At 40.4% G+C, this 27,008-nt stretch overlaps 1 protein-coding gene across 6 annotated transcripts in view; it reads left to right on the forward strand.

Annotated features, from left to right (window-relative positions):
• The window catches only part of BBS9 (Bardet-Biedl syndrome 9), a 365,750-nt gene that overhangs the window by 185,928 nt on the left and 152,814 nt on the right, over positions 1–27,008 (forward strand). For all 6 annotated transcript variants that reach the window (XM_087917940.1, XM_087917939.1, XM_087917936.1 and 3 more), the window contains one exon: positions 12,403–12,585. In XM_087917940.1, coding sequence (XP_087774066.1) covers positions 12,403–12,585 — 183 coding nt within the window. The remainder of the gene's footprint in view (positions 1–12,402; positions 12,586–27,008) is intronic.

A 27,008-nucleotide genomic window follows, 5' to 3' on the forward strand; every position in this document is an offset into this window, starting at 1 on the left:
GCAACCAGGATGATTAGGGGACTGGAGATGATAACATACGAGGAATAGTTACAGGAACTGGGCATGGCTAGTCTAGTGAAGAGAAGGACCAGGGGAGACATGAAAGCAGTGTTCCAAAATTTGAGGGGCTGCCACAGAGAGGAAAGGGTCAAGCTATTTTCTAAAGCACATGAAGGCCAAACAAAGAATAATGGATGGAAACTGGACAAGGAGAGATTTAACCTGGAAATAAGGAGAAACTTTCTGACAGTGAGAACAATCAACCAATGGAATAGCTTGCCCTCAGAAATTGTGGGAGCGTCATCACTTGAGTCTTTCAAGAAGAATTTGGACTGCCACTTGTCAGAAATGGTGTAGGGAACCCCGCTGAGGTGGGGGGTTGGACTAGATCAGCGGTCGCCAACCAGTGGGCTGCGGTTTATCTTTGTCTGGGACTGCGTTATAGTTTACAATGCGTACATTAGCATACTCAAATTCTATTATCTTATGGTGAAGCCTATTATAAAAGTCTTTTTGGTTTGTATTCGGGGCATATATTGTGACAAATGACATCTTTTTCTGATTTACATTTATTTCTATAAAGAGCATTCTCCCTTCTTGATCTTTGTATATTTTTTTTATGTTGCAACCAATCTTTTACGTATACTACAGTACCCCTTTTTTGTTCTGTTTGCAAGTGCCAAGTACATTCTACCCAAATTTATATTCTTTAAGAGGTCTGCTTGATTGTCTGGAATATGCACTTCTTGGATTCAAGTTATGTCAGCATTTTGTTTTTTAAGTTTCTCAAATATCTGTTTTCTTTTTGATGATAGATTTAAACCATTGATATTGACTGAAAATAAACTGATTTCTCTATCAGTGTCACTGACTGTATGAGGCATTTCTTGTTTCATTTCTTGTTCTAGGCTCTCTTTTTCTTAGTCTGTTGCCTTCCCCTTCTTCTCTAAGTATTTTGTTTGAGCAATGAGAGGCTGAACCAGAGCATGAGTGCAACAATACTTTATTTTACAATAAAGGGCTGACCGTGCTTGCCAAGCCTGGAACTGGCTCGCAGCAATCAGCAGCCGAGTTGGACCCCGCAGCCTGCTTTTATAGCTGGCTGCTGGGAAGAGCCAACCAATGGGAATGGGGGAATAACGCCCACGTAAAGTGAGTGGACCTGAGTGAGAACTCCTTGAGTCCTCAGGACATAACACCCCTTCCCCCAGATGCGAACATGCATAGTCCTTGAGGTAGACGGGGGGTTTGTGTTGGCACCCGGAACGGCGCAACTCGGGAACATTGTCTGTCAGTTCGGTACCAGTCTGTGATGGTTGAGCCGGCATAGTGTCGCTAACACTCTCTCTGGACTGGGCATCCTCGGGAACCACCGGGTTGGTTACTGGGGTCGAGCTCGTGGGTTGGGTCCAGGCTGGTCAACTCTCTGGGCGCTGTTGTCCGAGTTTGGCTGACCGTGAACGACCGCTGGTGCAGACTGGTCGCTGGGCAATGTGGCTGGGCGGCGGATGAGGCGGTTCCCCTCGACTGGAGACTCTGGATTCTTGTTGGCAAGGGTGCTGAGGCGCCTTCTAAGCTGGTCTATATGTCTCCTCCAGACGCGACCATCCTCCAGCCTGACTCTATACGATCTCGGCCCGGTGATGGCGATGACCTTGCCTGGAATCCAAAGTGGGTCCCCTGGCGAAATTCTTGCGAATATCGGTTCCTGTAACAAAAAATGTCTAACCCTGACGTAGAAGCGAGGGAGAGTCAGGGCAGTATTGTGGGTGCAATCTGTCCAATACAGTCCTCAGGCGCCGGCCCATCAGAAGTTCCGCTGGGGACTTATTGGTGACTGCACAGGGGTTGAGTGCTGGCTCATCAGGAACCGTGCGAGTTTGTGGTGCCAGTCATCCCTGCCAAACCTAGCGAGGGCCTCTTTGGTGGTCCTGATGCCCTTTCAGCCAACCCATTACTGGCAGGGTGAAATGGGGCTGTGAAAATGTGGCGAATGCCCAGGTTGGCAGCAAAACGGCTGAATTCTACTGATGCGAACTGTGGGCCATTATCGGAGACAATGGAGTCGGGTAGTCCATGTGTAACTAACAGGCGCGTTAAAACATTGGTGATTGCTAGTGTGGTGGTCGTGGATAGCTGTGCCACATCTATCCATTTGGAATAAGCGTCCACGCACCACTAGGAACATCTTTCCATGCACGGGCCTGCCAGATCGATATGGATTCTAGACCAGGGGGCGTTGGCGCTCTCCCATCTGGTAGGGGTGGCGTATGGGGGGAGCAGGACGGGATTCCTGGCAAATGCTGCAGGAACTTACCCAATTGACAATGTCCTCGTCTAGACCCGCCACCACACGTAGCTGCGTGCTAATGCCTTCATTCTCACAATGCCGGGGTGTCCTCGTGCAACGCTCCAGGACTGGTACGCAGCGAGGTCGGAATGACCACTCGAGTGCCCCACAGTAGACAACCCTGCAAACTGGACAGCTCCTGCATGCGAGTCTTAAAGGGTGCGAATTTGTTATCAACGTTGCCTCCCGGCCACCCTCCTCACCCAGTCGAGCACCTGGGCGAGCGTTTGGTCTGCCTTGGTTTTAGCGGCGATGTCAAGGGCGGTGATGGGCAGGTCCAACTGGGTGATTTCAAAAATGGCGTTGACAGGAGCTGGGTCTTCAGCCGGAGCGGTAAGGGGCAGCGACTGAGGCGTCGGCGTGGATAGAGTTTTGCCCGGGCGGTGAATAAGTTTGTATGAGTAGGCCGCTAGGAAAAGTGTCCACCTTGTCATTCTAGGGGAAAGGACTTGAGGTGTCTGTTTGTCGCCGGCCAGCAGGCCCAGGAGGGGCTTATGGTCGGTGACCAGTTCAAGAAATGGCCAAAAGGAATTCGTGAAACTTTTCACGGCCGCAACAGCTGCTAGGGCTTCCTTGTCTATTTGGCTGTAATTTCGCTCCGTGGCCGAGAGCGTCCTGGAGAAGAAGGCAATGGGGGCCTCGGCGCACATTGGGGGAGTCTGTGACTAAGGACCGCCCCAATTCCAAAAGGGGATGCGTCTGCTGCCAGTACTAAAGGAAGGTTGGGGTCGAATTGGATGAGCACTGCCTCTGACGTAGTAGTGATTTGACGGCATTAAACGCCTGGTCTTCTTTGTGCCCCCAGTGCCACGGTGACTTTTTGTCTAGTAATCTGTGTAGGGGTTCGGCTACTGAGGCTTTATGGGGCAAGAAGGATGCATAAAAGTTCAGCAGCCCTAAGAAAGCTTGTAGCTCCGCTTTGGAGGTTGGTGTGGGAGCTTCGTGGATTGCTCTAACCTTGGACTCCAGGGGGTGAATGCCAGAGGCGTCAATTTTATAACCCAGAAAGTCCACCTGTCTAGTGGCAATGGCGCATTTTTCTTTTTTTTAACTTGAGGCCATGCTGTCTGAACCTCTCTAACACTGCTCGCACTCTCTGGAAGAGTTGGGGTCTGTCCCTGGCCGAGACCAAGATGTCGTCGAAGTAGGGTACTACACCAGGGAGGCCCTGTAAAATCCGCTCCATGAGGGATTGAAAAATACCCGGGCAACACTTACGCCAAATTGGAGACGCTTGCATCGGAAGGCACCCCTGTGAGTGACGATGGTCTGAAGTTCCGCTGTTTGGTTATCAACAGGGAACTGCTGATATGCTTGAGACATGTCCAATTTAGCAAAAAATACTGCCCGGCTCGAATGTGTGCAATAAGTGCTGAATGACGGGCACAGGGTAGGCGCTAACTTGTAAATATTTATTGATTGTTGTCTTGTAGTCCGAGCAAATTCTCAGGCTACCATCTTTTTTAAGGGGTGTGACGATGGGCGTCTCCCACTTGGCGAAATCTGTTGGCTCAATGACCCTTGTTTTAGTAGTTTATCCAATTCAGCGTCTAGTTTTGGTCGAATAGCAAATGGAACTCTACGTGGTTTTAATCTGATTGGGACTGCCTGGGGTCAACGGTGAACCGAGATGGGGTTCCATTATAACACCCCAGCTCCTCGCTGAACACATCTGCGTAGTCAGCTAATCAAGGAGTCAGTGTCTGAGGTTGAGACAGCATGGACTCCTGTTAACCCTAGGCCGAGGTGGGGAAACCAATCGAGCCCCAATAAGGTGGGTAGATTGCCGTTAACTACCACTAGAGGTAGGTGGCCTTTAAAAGCTCTAAAACTGACAAAGAACTTGCCTCTGCCGATCACGGGAATGGCTTTCCCCTGGTAGTCCTTCAGACCGAACTGGCATCTCTGAAGCCGGGTAGTAGATAGGCTGGGGTGGAGTCTCTTGAGGGTGTTCCACGAGATTATTGAGAGCGCTGACCCTGTGTCAACCTCCATGTGGCACGGTTTACCTTCTAGGGAAACGGAGAGAGAAATTTTACTAACAGCGTGGCAAGAACGCCTGGCAAGGCGGTGCGTGCGACAGTTTAATACTTGCCTCTGTGGTCCCGCGTGCGAGGACGGGGTCTGTGTGCAGCGCTTTGGGGGCTTGGCAGACTCACGATGTGCCCCCTCTTATGGCAGTTGTTGCAAGTGGCTCCTTTAAACTTGCAGGTGGCTCCTTTGATGCGATCCCCACAGGCTAGGCACAATGTGATGTGCTTGGGAGGACCGGTGTATTCTTGTTTGGCCCCCTACCTGCACCGTCTGTCGTTGGCGAGGCGGTGGACGCGTTTTCATCGTTGTGGGTTTCCTCTGCTTCCACCTCTTCGGAATGGACTGGGAACGATGCTAGCTTGGCACTTGGGCCCTGAATTTCGGTGGCTGAGTTCGTTGCTAGCTCGGCTGCTAGGGCCTCCTCGACCGCTTGTGCGAGGTTGAGGTCTTTTTGCTAGCAGGCGCTCTGTAGGTTGAGATCCTTGACCCCACAAACTAATTGATCGAGGAGCATGTCTTCCAAGTATGTTCCAAACCTGCAGTGCAGGGCTGCTGTTCTGAGGGCGGCCATATATTGATTGATGGTCTCCTTACTTGATTGCTTCCTCATACGGAACGTGAACCTCCTGGCGATTTGTGAAGGCCTGGGAGCGTAGTGGTTAGTGAGGATCTCAAGCAACTCGACCACGGAACGTTTTTCAATTCTCTCGGCGCTACGAGTGCTGCGGCGGTATCAGTAAACGGTGGCTCCGCAGTAGATTAGGAAATAGGATTTTTTCCGATGCTCTCCCGCATCCGCCAAGCCGACCGCATCGATGTAATGATTGAAGCGGTTCTTATACGACTCCCACTTCTCTTCGTCTGGTTTAAACGCCGGGAATACTGGGTTGGAACTCATGGTGCTGGAACGGCTGGGCTACCTGCGGAAAAATCTCTCTGGGACTACGGGCGCTCGTGAGTGATATCAGCTCTGGAGAGGTTTTTTTGCTACCCTCTCTTCTCTCTCTGGGTTACCACGTTGGCTGCTAGCCGTTGGAGGTGTCTTGATTCGCGCCAAAAGTGGGCGCTAGTGACTTCCTACAGCGCTGTGTGTGTCTCCTACTGGCTCGAAATTCAAATGACACCCGCTTGAATTTCGTGCCAAATACAGAGCGGCTGCGGCTCGCAGCGCTTCACTTTCCCTGCAGCGGGCTAACAAGCTGCCACAGACGCTTCTAACTTTGAATCAGACCGCTCTGGCTGCGGATCAGCGCTTGCTCTTTTTGATCGCCGTATTGTTGGCTGATCGCTTTTCTGGCTGCGGATCAGCGCTTCCCTTGTCGCCAGCTGATCGCTCTCTGGGCTGCGGATCGGTGGCTAGTGACTCAGCGGTTGCAAGGTGCTTCTGGTAGCCATCCCATCCTCGCCGCCAGTGTTTTGTTTGAGCAATGAGAGGCTGAACCAGAGCATGAGTGCAACAATACTTTATTTTACAATAAAGGGCTGACCGTGCTTGCCAAGCCTGGAACTGGCTCGCAGCAATCAGCAGCCGGTTGGACCCCGCAGCCTGCTTTTATAGCTGGCTGCTGGGAAGAGCCAACCAATGGGAATGGGGGAATAACGCCCACGTAAAGTGAGTGGACCTGAGTGAGAACTCCTTGAGTCCTCAGGACATAACACTAAGATTTTGGGGTTCAGAGTGCAAATCAGATTCTTTTTCTCCAGAGAGTTGTTCCTCTTGGCTTCTTGTATTTAGGTCGTCTCTACTTGCTTGTTCTTCCTTGGGTCCTAGGTGTCATTCACGAAGTTCCTGTGCTTTTTCAATTGTATCAATTTTGTATTTTTTGTCCTGCCACGAAACTAAAAGCCCCTCTGGGGTGAGCCACTTAAATGGAATACCATTTCTAATAAGCTGAGTTGATAAAAATTGGTAGCCCCTTCTCTGCTCTCTGACTCTCCTAGGTATTTGTTTCAGTGTAACCACTTCATGATCTTTGTATACAAGTGGTTCATCTCTGGTCTTACTATAGAGCAGGTCTCATGTTATCTTCTTCCAAATCGAATATGAACCTCTTGAGGTAGTCTATGTCTCCTCACATAGTGTGTATATACTCTGTAGACCTCGTCTACATCATTTTCAATTTCCAGTTTGGGTTTCTGTAAAGCCGTCTGTTAGGGATACACCCTAGCAGAATCTGCACGGCAGTCAGGTAGGCAGGCAAAATATGTGAGATAAACGTTTTTGTAGCTTACACTCAGTAAAACAGATACACAGTGCTAGTTAAATAGTTTATTCCAGTAAGAGTTATAGCATAGTCAAACAGTCCATATATCATTCACTAATTCAGTCCATCCAGGGATTATTCAGTTGCAAATTCCAGTGTCGAAAAAGAGAGGTCAGTAAACTTACAAATATCAGTCCAGTAATATATCTCCTTGCAGTAGAGATATGAAGAAGTCAAACCTCCTTTCTTCCTCCAGCATTCAGCAACTCAGCAGTAGGGGAAACACGCAGTTAACAAACCATCAATCCATGCAATCCAGTAATTGTCAGGAATCGTCAGCAAATGAGCAGGTTCTCTTGCTCCCTCTTATGGCGGTTCAACACCGCACCCAAAATTACATGCTTTGCAGTTTAAAGTGACACACACTTAAACTTACAATCATAGTTTATATATATTATTTTACCCAAACTACGTTAGGTAACCTATGTTATTCCTAACACCATCGCTATCAGATTCATCATAATTGCACATAAATCTTCCTTTTTGTCTTTCACCACATTTTACCTAAGATGAAATGATGCCTTCTCTAATTCCATGTGTACCATCAAATCCCGGAGTTCGCAGTAGAGCACTTTCCAATTTTGTTCTGAATCCTCTAATTTCTTCTCCACCATCTTCGTTCTTGCCTCTACTAAATTTAATTTCTGTTCATTTTTTATCACTTTTTCCTGCATCTTTCCAATCTTACTATTCAAATTTTGTATTTCATTTTTCACTTGTCCTATTTCAGTTTTCATCTCTGTTTTCATATCTTCATGGTTCCTCGCTATCAATTCATGGGTTTTTGCCATCATTTCCTGCATCATAGTGAGCATTGCCTATACTGTCTGCAGGCTTTGAGCTGAACTAGTTTTTTCTGCCAATAGCATTGCATCTATAGATCTCTGCCCCATAGGTGACGACATCATTGTTGTAGTTTTCTTTTCTGATTTTACATTTGTAGTTGATGTTGTCGCCATTTTAACTATCTGTAGCAGCTCTTTCCAATCTACCATCAACTATTCCTAGTAGAGCACTATTTTCCTCTCCTTTTCAGTTCAATAGTAATACTAATACATATATTATTATATTATTAATTACCAAAATTCTATTATGGAAAATCACAATCAGATCTTATTTCTATTTTTTCTTATTGAACTTATTCAAATATTACAATACTTAAGAGAATTCAATATTAATCAAATACTTATTAATCAAATATTTACTCACAAAATCAACAGTTTTATAAGCTTAATTAATTAATTTAAAGCAGCCAATTCATTAAAATAATTGTCTCATCCTTCAGCTCCTCTGTTTTCAGCGCTCCATTAATCAGCACAAATTACTGCTGTTTCTTTAGTTAGTACTCCTTCCGATATTTCTGCCACTTTGCTGCTCTGTTCGGTTTAGAGTTTCAATTTTCAATTTCCCTTTGTAGTATAAATCAGTATTCTGGAAATCTTCTTTAAGTTCACCTTTCCACTACTCAATTTGCTATTTTCTACTCTTTGCTTCCTTCCTTCCTTCTTTAAGCTGCTGGGCTGCCATGTCTATGGTTCTGATCTGTATGATCTCCCTCTTCTGCTGCTGGTTTTCGGGGAATTCTCTTGTAATCTCCAGGATCACAGCACCTCCCCGAGATCTCCAGGTCTTTCCCTTTCATCTGTATACCCCTCCGAGGTCCAACACGCTCCTGGAAGCCACCAAACAGCGAAAATCGGAGCCTTTCAGAATGGTGATCCGCTCCACAGCTCCGTATCAACGCAGTGCCCAGCTGTATTTTTCCTTTTTCCAACCTTCTGCTATTCTGCTGTACTGGGAGATTTAGATCGTTGGATTTCTTGCTTTCTAGCTAATCTTTAGATCTTCAGCTTCTGCTTTTAAGCTGAACCTTCCTTAGGACTGAAGCAGTGCAGACTCAGCTAGCCAATGGCAGAAACACAGATCTCTAAATGAATCTGTGATTCTGTGAGTAACTCTAATCTGCCTGCCTGCTTTGCCTGGTTTTGGGTAAAAGTTGCTCTTTTTTTATAAAAAATTCAACACGGTACATGGTATGTTGTAAGTTAATTTTGGGAGTTTGCTTGCTAGCAAATTTTGTGTGACAGGCTCAGGTAGCCAATCTCACAGATCTCTGAATTCTGTGATTCTGTGAGCAACTCAATCGCCTGCCTGCTTTGCCTGATTTGGGGTTAGTTACTCTTTTTTTAATAAAAAAAAACAATATTTATATCAATATTTATAATATTTACATACAAGCCATGCCCAGCCGGTCACATGACCACCAAGCTACACCCACAGAACTGGTTGTTAAGAAATTTGAATCCCACCCCTGTGTGTGTGTGAGAGAGAGAGAGAGAGAGGTGAGGGGGTTAGATCAGATCTTTCTCTCTCTCTCTCTCTCTCTCTCCCACCAATGTCAGCAAGCCACCATCTGTCAAAATTCATATTATTGGTCCCTGGGATTTAAAATTATGAGTTTGGTGGTCCCTGAGGTCCAAAAGGTTGTCGACTCCTGGACTAGATGATCTACAAGATGTCTTCCAACTCTGATTATCTGTATCTGTATCTATTCCTGCCAGCTTCCCACAAGCAAAGTCAATGGAGAAGGTAGTAAGAGATTATAAGTTGCCTCTGTTTCCTCCACTTTTTCTCTCAGTGATTTTCTGGATGGCAAGTGGATCTTAAATTCTGTTAGTACCTGCTTGGGCATTTTGCCCATATGTAATCCAAGCCACATGCCTACCTGCATTTGCATCTATTTGTAGCAGCTGCCTGCACTCACTATTAAGCTGAAGTCATGCAAGCTTCATTTCTGTAGAGTTTCGATAAAAGATTGGACAGTTATTTGTCCAGGATGATAGGAGGCTTTTTGAACTAAATGGCCTCCAAAATCATTTCAAGCCCTATGATTCAAGACACGTGATATGGCATTCAGGTCTGGGGACAGGGTTTGGTATAACAAGGCAAGAGCGGAACTGAGGCGGGGCATCAAGGAGGCAAAAAAAAAACTATAAAGGGAAGATTGAGGACTACTTCACAAATAATGATCCATGACAGGCTTGGCAGGGAATTAAACACATCACTAATTACAGGGCCAGCAACCCCATATTGATCAATAAGGATGCATCACTGGCAGAAGAATTGAACTCCTTCTTTGCCCGATTCAAACTGAATAGGTCTTCGAATACACTGCCTCTACAAACCACCGGTACTCAACTCTTCACAGTACAAGAGTATGATGTGAAGCAGGTGCTCAGAGCAGTGAATGTGAAAAAGGTCGCTGGCCCTGGTGGGGTCCCTGGGAAGGTAATCAAAGCATGTGCTGTTCAGCTCACAGGTGCGTTTACAAATATTTTTAACCTTTCTCTTACACAAGCCATTGTTCCATCTTGTCTCAAAAGTTCCATTATTATTCCAGTTCCCCCAAAGCCCTCTCCTGATACTTTAAATGACTATAGACCGGTAGCTCTCACACCCATAATTATGAAGTGTTTTGAAAGACTGGCCTTAAAATATATACAGGATTGCCTCCCATCAAACCTTGACCCATACCAGTTTGCCTATCGAAATAACAGATCCACAGAGGATGCTATTGCCATGGCTCTCCACATTGCACTAAACCATCTGGAGCATAGCGGGAGCTATGTGAGGATGCTTTTCGTTGATTACAGCTCAGGTTTCAATACCATCATTCTGGATATACTGATTAAGAAGTTGCTAGAAATGGTTCTCTCCTCTCACATCTGCTGTTGAATAAAGGACTTTCTTACTAACAGACCCCAAACTGTTAGGATTGGCAGCTATTTTTCCTCCACTCTTGCTCTCAGCACTGGATCTCCACAGGGTTGTGTGCTGAGCCCCCTTTTGTATTCACTCTATACCTACGACTGCACTCCCTCTTGTCCCACTAACTCTATAATAAAATTGGCAGATGACACCACGTTGGTGGGACTCATATCAGGAGAAGACGAGACGGCCTATAGGTCAGAGGTTCTCAGACTGATCTTGTGGTACAAGAGTCATAACTTCTCCCTGAGCATCAAAAAGACCGAAGAATTAATTAAAGACTTCAGACAATGCAAAGCACAGCCTCTCCCACTATATATTAATGGAGATTGTGTGGAAAGAGTTCATAGTTTTAAATTTCTAGGAACTTGTATTTCCGACAACCTTACTTGGTCGGTCCATACTATGGCCACTGCAAATAAGGCCCAACAGTGCCTGCACTTTCTGAGGCGGCTGAAAAAGAGTGGTCTGGGTGAAAAGTTGCTGGTTACTTTTTACCGTTCTACCATTGAGAGAATTTTGGCATACTGTGTAATGGTGTGGTATGCTGGATTCTCTGTAGTGGATGCTCCAGAGAGTTATAAACACAGCACAAAAAATCATCGGTTGCTCTCTTTCTTCTTTGGAAGAGATTGCGAAGACCAGATTCCTCTCTAGAGCACTAAAAATCTCCACAGACCGTTCTCATCCTAGTCATTCGTATTTCGAACTGTTACCCTCAGGGAGACATTATAAGTGTCTTAAAATGAGGACTAATAGACTGAGAAACAGTTTCTTTTCCAAGGCAATAATTGTATTGAATCAAACAATGCATATGTGATTTAGCCATATGTATATAGTGGCATTTTTAAGCTAACTTACTATATGTTTTAGATGGTTTTAGACTAGGTTTTTAATTATTATTATTATTTTAATTATTTTAATTTTTAAATACTCCGTAGTGTGATTGTGATGTCTTGTTTGGGGCACTGTGCTGGAGTAGCTTTCAAATTTCCTTGTATTTGTAGAATGCAATGACAATAAAGGTATTCTATTCTATTCTATTCTATTCTATTCTATTCTATTCTATTCTATTCTATTCTATTCTATTCTGCTTTTAATGCAAATGAACTTACTTTTATATTTTTCCTGTTGCAATTTTAAAAAGAAAAATTGGATCAATATAATATTAACCTTACTGCACAAATTTTCATTAGCTTTCACATGCAATTATTTTGTCAATAGTTTTATGAAATATAAGGAAAGATTAATTCATGCTATTTGCTATAACATCTGGTTCATGAAGAATCCCTAAATTCACTGCTGACAGAACTTTATACCCTTGATCTGTAAAATTGAGCTAGTTAGTTTTTGAACTGCTTGGAGAATCAATCCCATGTCTAGATTTATGTAATATAAACAATGTGTTTATAAAAAGAAATCTTTGATTTTTTTAAAACTCATTTATTTAGAATATTTCTAATTACGTTTTCCCACTGATATTAGAATATTAGGACAAAGTATTATGTGAATTTATTTTTTTAAATGTACCATTGCCATTCAGTACACCTTCAATTTCCTTTCAGAGTTTGGTGTGCCAGTAGTTATACTGTACTTGTACCATCAACATATGTGTATTAATAAAACCAAGTAATGTGATAGTTTACATAAATTAATATATGTTTGTGAGGATATATGTTTTTTTAAAAAATTGGTAACAGGCTTTATATAGAAATAATAAATGGTATTTAAATGAATGCTTATAGTTTATTAAGGGCTATTCTATTATATTTTATACTGAGAATCAGCTTCAATAATATAGAAATTCTACAGATTCTATTCTGTTGATTGCAATGATATGTTAATTGACTGCCATGTGGATTTTAAGATTTTTTAAAAAATGAAAGTTCATCAAATTTTTCTTAAGAAAACTAATTATTAGCCATAAGCAGTGTTAGTGTTCATTATTCAGGAATGCTACCTAACAGAAGTTTATAATTTTTGTAGGTAATAGCTCTAGCAGATGCAGCTGAAGAAAACCAAGCCATTATGTTCCAGGCATTCACAAAATTAAAAAGTGCCACCCAGCTAGTAATCCTGCTGATTAGTCTATGGCAAAAACTGAGTGCTGACCAAGTTGCTATTCTGGAAGCTACATTTCTGCCATTAACACAGAATACTCAAGAGTTGGTAAGAGTGTGCTAATTTTATTTTTAAGCCACAAAAAATATTACCATTATAAGGGATGGTTTTTCATTTAATTTTCTTTCCTGCATGGAATTTTGAATTAATGCTCTACTTGAATCAGAGTGCTTTTTATGTTATTGAAGGACAGTGAACTGCTTCAGCCAACATATTTGGAGTGCATTATTAAAGAGCAACTAAAACACATTCAGAACATACTGCTTCCTCCATTGTATTCACTTTCATTTATACGAAAAGCTTTAATTTCTTTGCAGTGTCCAAGATAAAAATGTATAATGTCTGCCTTATGGACATAAATTGTGGGCTTATGCTTAGTGGGATAAATTCTTGTTTTTCAGGGAACAAGTCTATTTTGAATAGCCAAAATTACAGAAATGAAGAAGCTTAAAGAACTGCAGAAACATGTAGACAAGACCTTTCAATTATAGCAAGGGTGTCAAACTCGCATTGTCACAATGGCATCATTGGGGTTTTTTTCCCCCTTCGCTAAACTGGCAGGGCTATTACGTGACAGGTCTGGCCCACAGCCCGTGAGTTTAACAGCCCTGAATTATAGTACCTTCATTGTACTTTCAGGATTATAGAGTTTTTCTTAACCTATAAAAACACTATTACTTGGCTTACCAACTTTCTCTCACATCACTACAAACTGTCTAGGTACAGCAACCAGATTAGAAAACATTCTACAGGTAATAGTTCTGTACATTAATTGGGGTCTTCTGACCAACTCCTTATCCAAGCTTTTTTTTTTTTTTAACCTCATGTCAGCAGCTTTCTATCACCTACCACCTCAGCTGCCATTTCTTTCATGGTCATTGACTGTTGCTCTATAGATCAGGGGCGTCAAACTCAATTTCATTGAGGGCCGCATCAGGGCTGGTGGTTTACCTCGGGGAGCCGGGGATGTGTGGCCGACTGGGTGGGCATGACAGCTTAAAGCCACTCACTGGGCGTGGCTGAATGGATGGAGATGGCCAGCTCGGTGGGCGTGGCCAGCTTGATGCCAATCTCCAAACTACTGGCATGTTTCCGCTTTGCATTCAGTAGCCATGTTGCCATGAAGCCATGTTGTCCCGATGTTTCCTCTTCACTTTGGATAGACCGGGCTGAAGCCACGCTGTCCCGATGTTTCCTCTTGCATTGGGTAGATTGGGCTGAAGACATGCTGTTCCACTGATTTTTCTTCACATTGGGTAGATCTGCCGAAGCCACGCAAGTAGATCGGGCTGATGCCACGCAGACCAGCCCCTTATATTTTCCAGGACGGCCCTGTGGGCTGGATTCGACCACATCATGGGCCATATCTGGCCCACCAGCCTTGAGTTTGATAACCCTGCTAAAGATAAACCTTACTTAAAGTCACAGTCATGCTGAAAAAATAAGTCTGTGACCAAGATATACGTTTACAACTTTTACAACATCTTTGTCTGTAACATCTTTACCATTGTATTTAGAGCATGTATTGTCTTGTGTGTCACTGTTCCCACCCCACAGCAAAGAAAAACATGCAATCTTTTTCTCACCTGCTTTTCTCCATAGTTCAGCACTTCCCCAAAGGACACTGACCACAAGTTAAGCTCAGCTGTTTGTCCTGAATTAGTAGTTTACAACTGCTTCCTGGAGCTGACAAGACTTTAATCATTATCACACTTTGACTTTTGTTTGCTTCCTGAGTTACTTGGGACGCAGAACTATGAATGCAGTAGACAAACAGCTTGTAATAGTGTTTTCTTTTCAATGAGTATTTCCAATTGTGTGGTTTCTTTTTTCCTCCAATGAATGTAAATACAAACATTAATTCTCTTCTTACTAATTATTCCCGTGTTAGAATGAGTATGCTAAAGCACTGGAGTGGGAGAAAGGGAAAGCTGAAGTAAAAACATAAGTACAGCTGCAGTCATGTGATTTTCCATTTAGCAATCATCAGTTACAAACAAGTTGCCATTCTCAGTTGTGATATAGTGTCATTTAGTACAAGTGTGCTGTTCAGACAGTATATAGTTAATTGGGAATTGGGAGCTGTCCCCTTAAGGAAATGCCTCATGGGAAATGTAGTTAATGCCTCATGGGAAATGTAGTTCGTGTCATGTGATCACATCTGTAATCCTGATTGGTCACTGAATTGACCCTTGGTTGGGTTGGGGGAGTTTCCTTTATTCTTGCTTGGACCCCAGCATCGTGCTGGTGTCTTTCCCTTTGCTCCATCGTTATGGGATGAAGGTAACTATATTTTCACACTATGAAGACAACTATGCAAAGATTGGACATTAGATGAATCTCAATATAACTGAATTATACCTTGAGGATGCCTATTATGATCCAATAAATAAACTTTGTATGGAAGCCTTTGTAGAGTTTAACTGCTTATCTCAAGTATTTGAGAAGATAAATCTTGCTTGGGACAAGACAGTGAAAATACAGTTATTCAGATTGCCCATGAAAGAGTGAAAATATAGTTAAAAGATAAGTCCTATTTCCTCTTAAGCAAAGTGAAATATGCTTTAATCTGAATTCCCAAAGTGAAATATGTTTTAATCTGATATCCTAAGGAAAGTGAAAAGATTAGTTTTATTCCTTCTTGAATCAGTGGCAAGAAATTTTAATTGTGTCTCGGAGAAGAGGAGAGGAAATGTTGAGCAGATAGAGAATTGCACCAGTGCTGTCCCTGTCTCTCCCTACGAGCACTTCAGTTTGGTGTTAAGAAAGTTAAAAGGCCCATTTGAATTATTGGGAGGGGCCAGAAATCCCCCATTTGCAAGAGACTAACAAGTAACATCATCTCTGTCTCTCACGGCAACTTCTGTGACTGTTTTGCAAACAAGAGGCTGCTTTGAGTAAGAAGCTGTGTGATCTCTTGGCTCTTGAGTAACTAAAACAAAGAGTTGATTCCCCTGTTCTTCCGGAAGAAGGAATTCATGCCATAAAGGGGCCCACCTTTACTCAAGTTTATGATGGTGGTCTCCAAGCAACAGAGTCATAAATACTTTAGGTTGGGCAATTGAAAGGGATCTCCATGGGGATAAGCCATCTCCATAGAAACGAGTCATAAACCCCACCTAAAGAGGGAATCTACATCTGTAAGAAGGTAAACTAAACGCAGACTGTTGTTAACTTTGTTTGCAAAGCTGAAGAAGCATCTCCCTTTACTGGAATTTAGGGGCAATCTCAATTGTAAGGACACTAGCTTATATTCCTCAACAAAGGGAAATTGCCTGATCACAGTTTGCTCCAAACAATTAATCAAAATCACAGCATCCTTTGGTGACTACTCTTCATAGCATAACTGCCTAAATTCAGCTACCCGCTTGCAGCACCACTCCGTGGTCAAGTAGAGAATTTCAGAGGAGTTTCCTAAATTCAGCTACTCGCTTACAGCACCACCCCATGGGCAAGTAGTGAATTTCAGAGGAGTTTCCTAAATTCAACTACCCGCTTGCAGCAGCACTCAGTGGTCAAGTAGTAAATTTCAAAGGAGTTTCCTAAATTCAGCTACCCGCTTGCAATCCACCCCAGTCGTCAAGTAGGGAATTTCAAAGGAGTTTCCTAAATTCAGCAACCCGCTTGCACTGCAGCCCAAGGGTCAAGCAGTGAATTTCATTGGAGTCTCCTAAATTTGGCTAGCCACTTGCAGCGCACCCTAGTGGAAAAAAAGGGAATTGTATGGAAAACCGCTAAATTTTCCAAAATTCACCTTTGCCAATCTAAAGCATGGCAACATCTTCAGCCATGACAGATGTCTCTGATGTACCAGAGGACTCGAACCCTCCACCCACCCTTGATGTAAATGTGGAACTTGTTCCCCAAACCCAGAATTGGATGTCCAAACTTCCGAAGAGGCAGAGGTACCTCAGAAAGCCTACGACCTCAGATAGCATAGAAAGCCTACCGAGGCCATGCAGTTACATTTGATGGAGGATTGGAACTGACAGTATCAACGCTATACAGACTCATGGTCAGACCTGGTGAAGATCTGCGATGCCCCCATACGCAAGTTGTCCTTCGACAGCATCTGCTCATTGGAGATTGAGATAGATGACCTTCTTGCATGGTGGAGAGACAGCGAAAGTTACCTCAAATCCATCCAATCAAGGCTGGGTGACTCAAAGCTCCAAGAGTACATACAATGCTTTGAGGAGCTAAACAAGGAACATGAGGACTACATTCAGAGAGGCAAAGACTTCCTCCAGGCAGCGCTCCATGATGCACTACAGATGGAAGAAGTGTCAAGAAAGAGGGCTACATCTGACATAGCCCCTCAATCACCTGTACCCACCTCCCACTATTCTAAGAAAGCCTCCTCCCTCCATCCTAAGCCAGCTAGATCTCAAGCAGATTGTAGCGTCTCACGGCAATTCTCAGCCGCAAGCTCTTCCCATCCTTCTAGAGCATCCTCCTGTTGCAGTGATGCATCTAAGGCCTCAAAAGCAGCAAGTTCTGCCAAACGAGCTACAGAAGCTCAAATTGAAGCTGCAGTAGCAGAGGCAGATTTACGTGCAACAACGTAGGTGACACAGTAGAAGGAGGCAGTAGCAGCTCAAGCAGCAGAAATGGCCAGCCAACAAGCAGAAATGGCCAAAGCTCAGACCAGCCAACAAGCAGAAATGGCCAAAGCTCAGGCCCAATTGTAGTTGCTTGAACAACAAAGGGAGACAGCAGCAAAGACAGCAAAAGGAAGATATCAACGTGCACTGTATCATGAAGCACGGTGGGGAGGAGAGGTACTGGACTCTGTATAGTGCCATTAGATGGGAGTTCCCAGTTACCACTGCCGCCTGTGTTAGAATGGGATGAGATACCAGATGACCGCAATCAGATTACAACACCAGAGGTAGCAAGTAACATACCTCACCTGAAGCACATGGCCCATCACTTTCCCGCTGTAGATCCAGTAGCCGAGATTCTGCTCTTGTTGGGAGTAGATGTACCTGACGCTTTCATTCAGAATAAAGTAGTCAGAGGCCCGAAAGGCTCCCTATTTGCCTTCAAGACAGCCCTAGGATGGAGAATCACAAGGATAGTCTGCATCGGTTGGCTGCAGGGCCTATCCCAGGCAAATATCTTCGCAACATCCATTCCAACAGTTTTCCAACACCCTTTGGAACTGTTTGAAGCAAGGATACCTGTCTACCCTACAAGGCTGTCATAAGTGACCAGCAGACTTTCACCAAGAAGCTCTACACCAGACCGGTCACCGACCTAGTGTTGCTGCGGAGAAAGCTGACCTCGAAGATTGAACCTCAAACTTTGCATGCTTTGTATCTACCTCATTGCATTGTTTGATGCTATATTACTATTTACGATTTATCTTAGTTGTTTATTTTAGTTGATAGGTAGTTGGTAGTAGAATTTATAATTCCAGGCGGGGAGTGTGCTGTTCAGACAGTATATAGTTAATTGGGAATTGGGAACTGTCCCCTTAAGGGAATGCCTCATGGTAAATGTAGTTAATGCCTCATGGGAAATGTAGTTCATGTCATGTGATCACGTCTGTAATCCTGATTGGTCACTGAATTGACCCTTGGTTGGGTTGGGGGAGTTTCCTTTATTCTTGCTTGGACCCCAGCATCGTGCTGGTGTCTTTCCCTTTGTTCCATTGTTATGGGATGAAGATAACTATATTTTCACACTATGAAGATGACTGTGCAAAGATTGGACATTAGATGAATCTCAACATAACTGTGAATTATACCTTGAGGATGCCTATTACAATCCAATAAAGAAACTTTGTATGGAAGCCTTTGTAAAGTTTATCTAACTGTCTTTATATTCAACCAGCAATTTAAAAACAGAACAACAAGGATTGCCATTAACTTGTCAAGTATAATTTGCTGCTTGGAGATCATTTTCATTCCTTCAAAATTCAAAATACACAATTATTTGGGAAGTAATTGGAGGAGCATTTTAGAAATTTGTATGGGAGTTTATTTATTTACAAGACTTATATAGTCACCTATCTTATTATAATGATTCTGGGTGGCTCAAAGTATCATTAAAATGTGGTTCCCCCAGACCAACATTCTCAAAGCTCAGCCCCCATCCTAGCCCAATGCTTGAGAACCAGTTGTTAATGGACTTTTAGAAAGCTCCCTCAGATCTCAGGTGGGAGGCTGTTCCAAAGGGCTAGGGTTACTACCAAGAAGGTGAGTGATATGGGATGGCTCGGTTGGTCATTGCGAATGCAAATGCGAGAGATATGTGAAATAGTATAATTGAAACAAATGCCCTATAATACATAAATCTTTGAACCCCCAAAAAAGAAAAAAAAGAAATATATATATAGAAAAATGTTAGGTTGTAGATAATGATATAATTGGAAAAAAATTAAAACAATAATTGTGGTTTGTTTAAGGAACAGCTTTATGACTTTTTAAAACATTTGTGAAAGTTTTATCTGAATTTGAAAGTTGGAAGAACATTATCCTCCTATTGAAAGTTGGAAGAACATTATTCTATTAAAAAGAATGATTTCCATAAGTACAAAGGATTAGTTTTTCTAGAGTTCCTAAAAAGGAATTTGGCAAAAATCTGATTGAAAAAGTATGAAATGTGAGAATAAACAAAATTTAGGAAGAGCAGAGTGCAAAATGCACAAATATGAGAAAAGTTTTTGTACATTTTTATTTAGAGGAAAGCACTTTATATTGTTAACATCCAATTAAGGAATGTTTTCTCTGAATATGGAGTGAAGATTAGTTGCTGAATAAAATCACAGCAGTATATGATGGAGGTAATACAATGATAATGGAATAGTTCAACTTTGAAAAGTACATAAGGCACATATGTGTAAGGAAAACTTATGGTAAAGACAAAAATATGCCGATTAAGGATATGTGAAGCTCTGAATATTAATATTAATAGCTTATAAAGTACTAAGATAGTTTCACAAGCAACATGGATTGAATTGCAATGTAGACATTGGGATGAAAAGCTAAAACAAATATATGAATAGATCATTAAAAAGTTAATTGAAGTGGAATAATAATTGGAGTAATTTTAAGATTTACAATACTGATAGGAATGGGAAGTGTGAAGAATGAACGTCCAAAGAAAGAGAAATAGTTGTGTATAAACTATTATTCTGCTTGTTTTGTTATATGGAAATGAGAGTTGAGTGTGTCAGAAGAAGCATAACAGTTAAATTAAATGCAATGGTAATAATATTTTGATATATGTATATAAAGCACCAAAAGATAGGATCAAGAATGGATGCATGCTGAGTGAATCTACTATTCACTACAAGCAAAAATGTATACCAAAAAAAAGAGCAAAAAAAGGACAAAAAGATTACATGTGGAAAATACCTCAGATTTTAAATAGAGAAATAATCCTTGTCCATAAAGGGGCCCACCTTTACTAGAGTTTATGATGGTGGTCTCCAAGCAACAGAGTCATAAATACTTTAGGTTGGGCGATTGAAAGGGATCTCCATGGGGATAATCCCTTGAGCTGGAATAATAATAGTTTTTTCATTATATTGATAGTTGATAATTGAAAATCAGAGAGTAAACACATATCAAACCAATTTTGCATATCTGAATTAGCACTTTCTTTCAATTCAAAAGTAGATTTTTTTCTCTTTTCTTTCTATCAACCCATGCTTGACAAATCCAGAATTCTTAAACAAGTAATATTCCAAATTTTCATATATAATTCAGATTTTCAAGATGGCCGGCACATGGATGCTGCGGCTGACCACTCCTTTCAGTGTATGGTGTGTATGATTCTGTGTTTGTTTTGGATCCTTTCCTTGATTGAATGCTGTGGAGCAAGGAGCATCTATAGTCAGCAAGCCTTGTTACAAATTGGACTGATATGTGAAAAGGCTATTATGGATTATTTTATACAGTCTCATAACATACCAAAAGAGGCAGCTAGGGCCCTGGGGGAGCCATGGATCACTATCCTTGTAGGAAGAAGGAAGAGGCGGAGAAAGAGGAACAGGAAGAAGAAGAGAGGATTCCGTGCTGGGATTTTCTTTAGGCTCAGTAAGTTTCCACACAAGCCTTCAATTCCAAGTATATTTTTTACCAATGCAAGATCTCTGACTAACAAAATGGATGAATTAAGGCTACAGATTGCAAAGACTAAATTCATCAAGAACTGCTGTGTTTTGCTAATCACAGAAACTTGGCTTCATTCACTCATTCCAGGTGCAGCTGTTGAGCTGGAAGGCTACATAACTCACCGGCAGGACAGGACTAGAGATTCTGGAAAGATCAAAGGGGGACGTTTAAGCCTTTATGTGAACAAAAGCTGGTCTATCAATACAAAAACTGTAGACAGCCATGGCTCCATGGATCTGGAGTATATGACTCTTAAATGTAGACCCATATATCCTCCATAAGAATTCAGCGTGGTTTTGATTACTGCAGTGCATATCCCACCTGATGCTAATACTACAATAGCTTTGGGATTCTTGTATGACATTGTTAGTAATCAGCAGAATAAGTATCCTGATGCTGTACATATCATAGTGGAGGACTTTAATCAAGCTGATTTAAAAGAAGTGCTCCCTAAATTCTATCAGCATGTTAAGTGTGCTACTAGAGGAGCAAACATATTGGACAAAGTATATACCAACATCAAACATGACTATAAGGTTATACAATTACCACATCTGGGACAATCAGATCATATGTCACTGCTTTTAGCACCAGCGTAAATCCCTCTTAGGAGAGGGATTAGGAGCTCTGCCTATAATAAAGACAGTGAAATCTTGGCCAGAAGATGCTTCCCAACAACTTCAGGATTGTTTTGAGAACACAAATTGGGAAATCTTTTACCACCCTGACCTAGAGGTGCACACTGCAACTGTTCTGTGCTATATCAAACACTGCACAGATACTATCACTGTGGATAAATGGATCTATCCCAATCAGAAACCCTGGATGACCAAGGTAGTCCAGCACCTCTTGCACAACAGGACCAAGGCCTTTAGGTCCACTGATGGGGCAAGATACAGTGTTTCCAGAGCTAATCTGAAGTATTTGGAAGGCCAAGACTGATAATAAGAGGATAATTTTTACAGCAATAACATGAGGCAGGTGCGGCGAGGGATTCAGCAAATTACAAACCATCAACCAACCAATGTCATCCCTGCTGAGGGGGATGCTTCATTGGCTGAGGAACTGAATCATTTCTTTGCTTGCTTTGAAATGGAGACATTAGAGACAGATAAAATATAACTACCAGCCAATCGTAGCCCTCACCTCATTGTGGAGGAACAGGAGTTGAGGAGCATTCTGAGAGATGTGGAGGAAATTAATATTAGTAATTATTGAGATTTTATAGAAAATGTGCTAAAAGATTCAGAAAAATATGCAATTCCTGACAGCATTAAAAAAGCTAGAGATACTGTCAGGACAATTGCAGTCAGTTCAGCAGAAGTGGAAAGAGGTTTCTCACAAAAAGAACATAATTTGTTCAGAAAGCAACTAACCTACTGACTATTAATCTAATTGGCCTACCTCTGCAAGAATGGGACCTGTAGTAAAAAAAATGGTTGCGAGCACATCACACAGCTGATGATGCTTGTGTAAAACAAAGGAAAACTGCAAGTGAGGAGGTCAATAAAAAAGCAATTTGGCAATACTTTAAATAACAGTTTTTGGCACCAGGCTTGAGATTTTGGGCTTGGACAACCTTGAACTACGCCACCTATAGTTAGACTTAAGCGTAGCACACAAAATTATCTGCTACAATGTCCTATTAGTCAATGACTACTTCAGCTTCAACCACAACAATACAAGAGCATACAACAGATACAAACTCAACGTAAACAGCTTCAAACTCAATTGCAGAAAGTACGATTTCAGCAACAGAGTGATCAATGCCTGGAATGCACTACCTGACTGTTGTTACACCCTCTAACTCCCACTCCTTTAACCTCAAACTAACCACTATTGACCTCACCCCATTCCTAAGAAGTCTGTAAGGGGCATGCATAAGTGCACCCTTGTGCCTACCATCCCTGTCCTAGTGTCCCCATTTATTTGTACCTATTTCCTGTATTCTTACTCATGTTTATACTTATACCTATTATCTTGTAAGCGATCGACAAATCAAATAAATAAATAAATAAATGTTGGAGCAATAAAGGGGAGGTTTGAACTGTCAGCTGTTTGTGTCATTGTTTGTACTGCGCCCTGGGTTATCACAACACCAATCTTAATCCCAGTTGCTGTCACATAACCCAAGGACTACCTGTAGTATTAATTTTGTGCAACTATTCCAACCATTTAAAACCAAAATTTAAAAGGTTATATGAAGTCCTTAATAATTAATGTATTTGTATGCCATTATTTGTTTTCAGATCAGAATTTGAATAAATAACAAAAGCTATTTATGGCTGCATGTGTGTGCACTCATACCTATGTATTTCTACACATTCACACACACACACAAAAAAAACCCTATATTGATCCATGTTACTTACTGAAACACATATGTGGAAGCCACATTATCTCTTGAGCTTTTTTTCTTTGCTTTTAAGTATATACAGCAGTAAAGAAACTTAGATTGTTTGACACTTTTTTTGTTCACTTTTGGGCAAAACCCAAGAGAATTTCATTAGAAAGAGGCCAAGATTTCTCAAATGAATAGAATAATTTAGAAAAGTTGAAACCCTACTTTAAAAATGTTTATATTCATTTAGTTTGGAGCAGACTGTTTAATGTATACACATATGCATTATACATGTATGTGTGTATACATATCTGAATTCTAGAGTATCAAATTCTAAACCATCGGGCGCACATGATATGCAACAATCTACTATTTTTGGAGAAAAAAGAATTATCTCTGAGATATTACAACAATTTCATATTGTATTTTATATAGTGCCACACAAATATGAATGTAATTTAAAGAGAATATAGTTTATAGTGTGTAAATAGGGAGTTATTTATATTCCATTAGTATTTTTAAATAAAGGTTTGTAAATTGTGCTTATATTCTCATGAAAATCTTGTGGTTCTGCAATGGGAGATATTGTTGATATCTTTTTTGGACAGTCCTGTAAAATCTCATTTTTATTATTAATAAAGTTCCAAATAGTTGATTTTATAATAATCCAGAAGTGGTATCTGTCAGAAGTTATGCTTTGGTTGTAGAACAAGTACTATCTTTATTTACACAGGCTTCACTTATGTGTGTAAATGCATTTCCTGTTTTTTATTTTTTACGTGGATAAACAGGAAAATCTTGAACATAATAAAATATCAAATATATTTTACTTGAAATGTTAATTATTTTTCAGTATTATTAAATTGATGGATAATTATACATTTATTTTATCTTTTGAGAGAGGGTTGAAGGTATGTTGTACAAGGGAGATGTTTTTAAATGCATTTCATTTCCAATCTGTTAATTTACTCAGATAAAAGACTGCAATGTATTGGAGTGGTAGATTGCTTGCAAAACAGATAAAAACACAAGCATCTGTTTGTTCGTTATAGCAAGTTAGTGTGGAATTTTTTCTCTGTTACATCCAACAGTTTGAATTCATCAGATATCTTATTTGTTTTTTAAGGAAGTTCATTTAATAAGAAAAGTTCAATTTAAAATTAAAAAATAAATATACATATTTTTATGGTTAATCATTAAAGCGATATCTCTGACAGAATAATCTTCAACCAGAATAATATTATTTAGAAATTTTATCCCATTAAAATAGATCTATAATTTTATTTTTGCATTATATGCATTTTATTGTCTAAAAGCCATTTCCTTATAATAAAACTTAAGAGCAACTTTTTATCTTGCAATTGACTTTTTTAATTGTTGCATTGCATTGAGTTGTTGATATTTTGATGTGCTTTTTGAGACATGACACCTCAGCATTGATTTTTTTTTCATCCTTGTCCAGAGCAGAAAAAAATGTAAAAAAGAAAATATTTTTCCATTTAAAGGAAAATTCTAGTGGTAATGTTCTGTCAGAGGAAATTAGCATTATCTAAAGGATAATTTGTGATATAATAAAATTTTTTATATAATAAAATATTTTATTATCCAAAATTATTTAGATTTAATCAGTTATGATTGAAAATCTTTCACCTGTTTCTTTCTTTCAAACATCATGCAGATCTCAAAGAAAAATATATTCAACTTATAATTCTATTATGTCTATTTGTTTTTATCTTATATCATTATTATGTATGCCTTTATATGTGTGTAAAACACACCTGTTACAGACCTATTCTAAAGGTTTTAATTCCAATTGTTTGCTACAGCCATCTATCTTGGAGGTAGTCTTTGGGGATGGTGTTTAGAATGTATATATTGGTTTGTATTGTACTTTTAACTGTTTAACCCATCCAGAAAGTTTTTAGTGAGTTTCATGGAATTTACTTTCCAAGAAGTGAGTATAGAAATACAATTCTACTGAACAGAATGAGTGGGCTAATATAATGTTAATTTTTTCCTCTAAAAAATGGTGTATCTTTCAATGTACATATTTTAAGATGTATATAAACCACATTTTCAATTAACTTTATTTGTCTGCTTAAGTAATTTCTGATTATGAAAGCTCATGCCAAAATAAGCCAGTCAGCCAATATCTGAGATATTCTTGCGCTCTTTGATTCCCATTTCCGTAATAAATTTGAGGAACAAGTTTTTCAAAAGTATCAGAAATGGAAAGTACAGTACTATATCTATGGATTTGTGCTTATCTTCCCCCAATCTCTGGAAAAAATATTTTTAATAAGTAAAGAATTCATATAGTTTTCCCCCATTTGGCAGTATTTATTCTAAATGTTATATTTATAATCAAAGAGTGAAATAAATACTTCTAATAAAATAGTGAAATGAGTAAATCAGTGATATAATGCTTTCCCACCTTTTAAAATGGTAAATAATTAAAATACATTTCAGCATTCTCTCTGATACAGCTATTTAGAAGGAGTGATGATAGATCAAATCCTTTCTATGGCCAGAGAAAGAGCAAATCTATTTCTCCCTTTCTGAATTACTTCATATAGTATTAATGATTGGCAAATATATTCAGAGGAAAAAGAAAATGCTGAAATCCAAAAAATAAACCTCCTAAACTCATGTAGTCTCATGTATCTCTTCACCGCTATTATAGAACTGGTTTATCTATTGGTAATTGATTTTGTACATAAAAAATACAGTTATAAGTCAGGAATGCCAAAAATGGGTGCATTTTTGGCCTGCAGGGTGTTTCTGGCTGCTGGGAAGGGCAAAAATGGGACCCCTGGAGGCCTCCTGAGGCCAAAAAATGGGCCCATCTTCATTGTATAAGATGCACATACAGATCCATCCACTTTTGGGGGGAGGGGAATGTGTCTTATACTCCAAAAATAGAGTAGATTCTATCTAATCCATATCTCATTTTGTCCATATTGTAAGGACCAGCCTCTCCGGCCCCTTTCAAAATATAAATATAAACTTTTGAAAACTTTATATTTCAAAAAGAATATTTTATTGAAGAGGGACAAAAGCAGGTCTGGGGTCCCTCAGGGCATGTAACTAAGATAAAGGGAGTTAGAATCTCTTCCCATAGTTCGATGTGGAACATGTTATTATCCCATCATCGTTGAGAAAGCAGATAAGGAAAGGTTCTCAGGAGTTATCTTGTGACGCTGCAATCCACATTGCCCCTTCTCTCCTTACATCCCTCGAAGAAGTGAGATTTTTTCCAGGCATCTGGGGCACCGGGCAATGGTTATAAATCGTGTAAAAGGTTGATGTATGAAATAGTAAGAAAATGTAAGAAATAGGATATTTAGGATACATAGAGAGGAAAAGAATTAAATGTATCAAATTCAACCTCCCCTTTCTTCCATCAAAGAATGGCAGAGACACGGATCTGACATATATCTTTTGTAGTTGTTTTCTCAATATCAAAATATCTTAATGAATGATAATAATACATTTATATGTTTTCACATATGCATACACAGGATTACTTTTCTTTTAAAATATTTGGGACAAATTATTTTATAAGCTTTATAGACAAATCAATGGATATAAAGCTTCTAAACTAGACAACACACTTTCATGACAAAATTAGCACTGATTTAAATAACTGTTTCAATCTTTCTCGTGTACATTACTTTTTAGGTTTTAGCTTTTTTTACTGTTATCTTGTAACAATAAGACATCTGCTTATTTAAGTTATTAATATTTGTAATAGTGTCTATATATAAACCATTGGTGACTATGATTTGAGTTTGGCTGTCCAAGTACAGTTTTAGTACAAATCACAATAATAGCTTGAGCCTATAAATTGTTTGGGTTAAAATCCAAAATATGAACTTTGAGATGTTAACTATGTTAACTATTTTTCTCTTAATAGTCGAGAGATTTTCTTTCAAATCTCCCTCCCAAAAGGGAAGTCAACTACAGTACAATATCACAGTCAAATAATACAGGTGCCAACTCTG

The sequence above is a fragment of the Pseudonaja textilis genome, chromosome Z, assembly GCF_049901715.1.
Source record: "Pseudonaja textilis isolate UNSWEBS1 chromosome Z, rPseTex1.2, whole genome shotgun sequence".
Taxonomy (NCBI): Eukaryota; Metazoa; Chordata; class Lepidosauria; order Squamata; family Elapidae; genus Pseudonaja; species Pseudonaja textilis.